The sequence below is a fragment of the Priapulus caudatus genome, unplaced genomic scaffold (assembly GCF_000485595.1).
Source record: "Priapulus caudatus unplaced genomic scaffold, Priapulus_caudatus-5.0.1 Scaffold762, whole genome shotgun sequence".
NCBI classification, from domain to species: Eukaryota; Metazoa; Priapulida; class Priapulimorpha; order Priapulimorphida; family Priapulidae; genus Priapulus; species Priapulus caudatus.
The window spans coordinates 91,010-94,452 of record NW_014577823.1 but is presented as its reverse complement, the minus strand read 5'-3'; the positions used below and the strand labels follow the sequence as shown (position 1 = coordinate 94,452).

General features: G+C 45.5%; 1 protein-coding gene across 1 annotated transcript; it reads left to right on the top strand.

Moving 5' to 3' along the window:
* On the top strand, positions 1-2,981 carry LOC106813376 (uncharacterized transmembrane protein DDB_G0289901-like). Its single transcript, XM_014817508.1, has 3 exons — positions 1-72; positions 1,228-1,565; positions 1,881-2,981. The coding sequence occupies exons 2-3, from the start codon at positions 1,229-1,231 to the stop codon at positions 2,381-2,383; spliced, it is 840 nt and encodes a 279-aa protein (XP_014672994.1). The 5' UTR covers positions 1-72; position 1,228; the 3' UTR covers positions 2,384-2,981.
* Positions 2,982-3,443: the final 462 nt, after the last annotated feature.

The following is a 3,443-nucleotide window of genomic DNA, read 5'->3' as shown; positions in this document are numbered from 1 at the left end:
TCGTTCGCCACAAACTGCTTTACACCTTTAGCGCAAAAGGTTCGTACAGACGAGGCTTCGCACGCATCCGAGGTTGAAGTTGAAAACATATCGTCGCTACACGTATAGACGTTTAGATATAGAACGAGATACGAGACGTAAGAGAGCGAGAGAGAGAAGAGAGAGCGCGAAGACAAAGAGAGGAGACAGCATTAATATATATATATATAATATATATATATATATATATATATATAGAGAGAGAGAGAGGAGAGGAGAGAGAGAGATACGAGAGCAGAGGACGAGAGAGAGAGAGAGAGAGATAGAAGTGACAGATAGATAAGCCTAGATTAGTAGCAACGAGCAGATGAAAGAAGAGAAAGGACAGAGAGATAGCATAGATAATAGATAGATAGATAAATAGCATAGATAAATACGGTAAATAGATAGATAGATAGATAGATAGATAGATAAGATAGTAGCCATAGCATAATGCGATAAGCATAAATAAATAGTTAGATGGATAATTAGATAGATAGATAGATAGTAGGATTAGATAGATAGATAGATAGATAAGATAGCATAGATTAAGATAGCATAGATAAATAGATAGTATAGATTAGATAGATAGATAGATGATAGATAGCGTAGATATGATAGATAGATAGATAGAATAGATAGATGATAGATAGATAGATTAGATAGATAGATGAGATAGATAGATAGCATAGATAGCATAGATAGCATAGATAGTATACGGATAGAATAGATAGATTAGATAGATAGATAGATAGATAGATAGAGTAGATAGATAGATAGAGTAGATAGATAGATAGATTAGATAGATAAGATAGAGCTGAGACGAGATATGAAAGAAATAAGCAAAAAAAGCGAGGGAGAGAGAAAGAATGCGAGAGATATAGATAATGCTGATAATATATCAAATATATATATAATATATGTGTGTTGTGTGTGCTGTTGTTGTGTGTGTGTGTGTGTGTGTGTGCTGTGTGTGTGTGTGTGTCCTGTAGTGTGTGTGTGTGCCTGTGTGTGTGTGTTTGTGTGTGTGGTGTTTGTGTTGTGCTCTGCGGGCCTGTGTGTGTGTGTGTGTGTGTGTGTCTGTGTGTGCGTGTGTGTGTTGCGTGTGTGTTACATACCCCAACAATGTCACAGTCACAGCAAGCAATGCTAGTTCATAAGTTACAGAGCGGGATACCAATCTTATTCGTTATTTTCAACTATATTCAGAATGAAGATTTTCGTATCAGCAATCCTGCTGGCCTGCGTGGCCCAGGCAATGTGCTCTGCTTACGGACAAGGAGGCATCCGCGGCGTGCAGGGAGGCAACATCGGAGGAGGAGGAGGAGGAGGAGGAGGCGGGTTTAGGACAGGCGGCATTTCCGGTGGCGGACAGTTCAGCGGAGGTCGTGTTGCAGTTGGTGGCGTACGTGCCGGTGGATTCAGCGCTGGTGGCGCTCGCGGCGGCGGCATCAGGGTTGGTGGCGCTCGTGGCGGTGGATTCAGCGCTGGTGGCGCTCGTGGCGGCAGCTTCGGAGGAGGCAGTATCAGCTCCGGTATCAGTTCCGGTAAGCAATCACACACGGCAAAATGTTCTCAGTAAACCTTAAAGTAAAAGCTACTAGATGATAGATAATGCATGCGCAAGTGTGTACATGTATGCTTGTGCTCTTACTATTCTTCCATTTTCTAATGAATTTATTTTTGTCCTTATTCAAAACCGTATCATATAAATCTTATCCATTACTCGATATTCAAGCATTCGTATATCCCATTGATTTTATTTACTCGTGTCAAATACTGTCCGGTAAACAATCGTTAGTTACTGTTCGATATTCAAGCACTGCTCTCACTCCCACATTCCTCAATCTCTCTGTGTGCAGGCTTCGGTGGATCCCGAGGTGGAACCATTGACCCGAACAACTTCGCCAACATCGACGCCAGCGACTTTGGTTTCGACAACTTCGGCAACTTGTACATCAACGTTGAGGCTTTCGACTTCAGCAACTGGAGGAACGCCGCCCAGGCCGCCGCTCCCCGTGAGGCAATCAACGCCGCACAGACCGAGCAGATCGTCATCGGCCGTCGATTCCGATCCGGATCCGCCCGCCAGACGGAGACCAGCTCGGCCTCGAAGGAGGGCAGCGGCAACGGAGAAGCCGGCATCGAGTTGTCTGCCTCTCGCACCGCCTCCCAGGACGCCACCCAGCAGTTCACGCAGCAGGCGAGCGGAGAGGGCAAGACCGAGCAGGGAGCGACGTACGGATTCGAGAAGAACAACAACGGAGAGATCCGCTTCGCCCCGGTCAAGCTGGACTCTCTGCCCGTCCACTCCGGACCACGTAGCCAGGTTCCAGTGCGCCGCACCAGCCAGAAAAGCTACTAAGCTGCGTTGGACTCACGACTGCAACCCGGAACACTGACCTACCGACAATGATCCACGTACTTCGCGCAATCGCCAATCATCGGCAAATATCGGCAGACATCAGCAAACATCGCTGTATAGACACTAGGCAAACTCAATGAATCGGTCGTGGTTTCCGATACGCTTTTTCCGAATATCTCTGCTCTCCCTTCCTCCTCTCTTTCCCTACTCACCCCTCCCCCTCTCTCTCTCTCTCTGCACTCTCTATTCCTCTCCCGATCTCATATTCCTCTTAAACACCGCTGTGATGTAAAACAACATTCATCGCAACTGTTGGAATAATTTATTGTTTCTTACGCGCTAAATTCTCCGGTGAATACGTAAACGCGTAAAACATATCTACATATATGTAGATATTTCGGCGTCCCGTACTGGCGCTAACGCTCCTGCGTCAGCTCAGGGATAGAGGGAAGGATGTAACCGGGAGAGGACACGAAGATCCGAACCCGAGACTTGGCTTAAACGTGTAAAGCAATTGTGACAAATCAAGGCCAATCATGTGTAATTCGTCTCGTATATATTTATTCGCAACAAATAAAAATGCATTATCCAAAAGAAATCGACGATACGTTGTTTTTGTGTGCATGCGTGGAATTGTCGGCCATCACATTCACACCTCCTCATCAAAAGTTACCCCCCCCCCCCGTTTTATTTTATCTACTGATGCCGCGTGGGATATCGAGATTTGGCTACATAATTATCTTATACACACTACACAGCGCTGTGCTTTACTGTTCAGCGAAAGAATACATGTAGGTTTTACAGTTAGGCTCTCGCAAATAGTAAAACACTGTTCCGGATATCTATGAAATTATATACATGGTTTGCAGTGCGCACACGTGTAATACACTGTGTGTTTCTAGAGGACATGTTATCACGGACATGTCATCAAGGGAAGACGTGCATGTTAGAGCATTAAAATCTGTGCGGCAGCAACCGCAGTAACACCAGCAACAGTAGCAACACCAGCAACAGCAGCAGCAGCAGCAACAACAACACCAGCAACAGCAGCAGCAGCAGC

What these genes read in the sequence shown, in the direction of transcription:
- LOC106813376 (XM_014817508.1), top strand. Translation starts at nt 1,229, where the DNA reads ATGAAGATTTTCGTATCAGCAATCCTGCTGGCCTGCGTGGCCCAGGCA. An exon ending in CAGCTCCGGTATCAGTTCCG is followed by an intron (nt 1,566 to 1,880) that starts GTAAGCAATCAC and finishes CTCTGTGTGCAG; the next exon opens with GCTTCGGTGGATCCCGAGGT.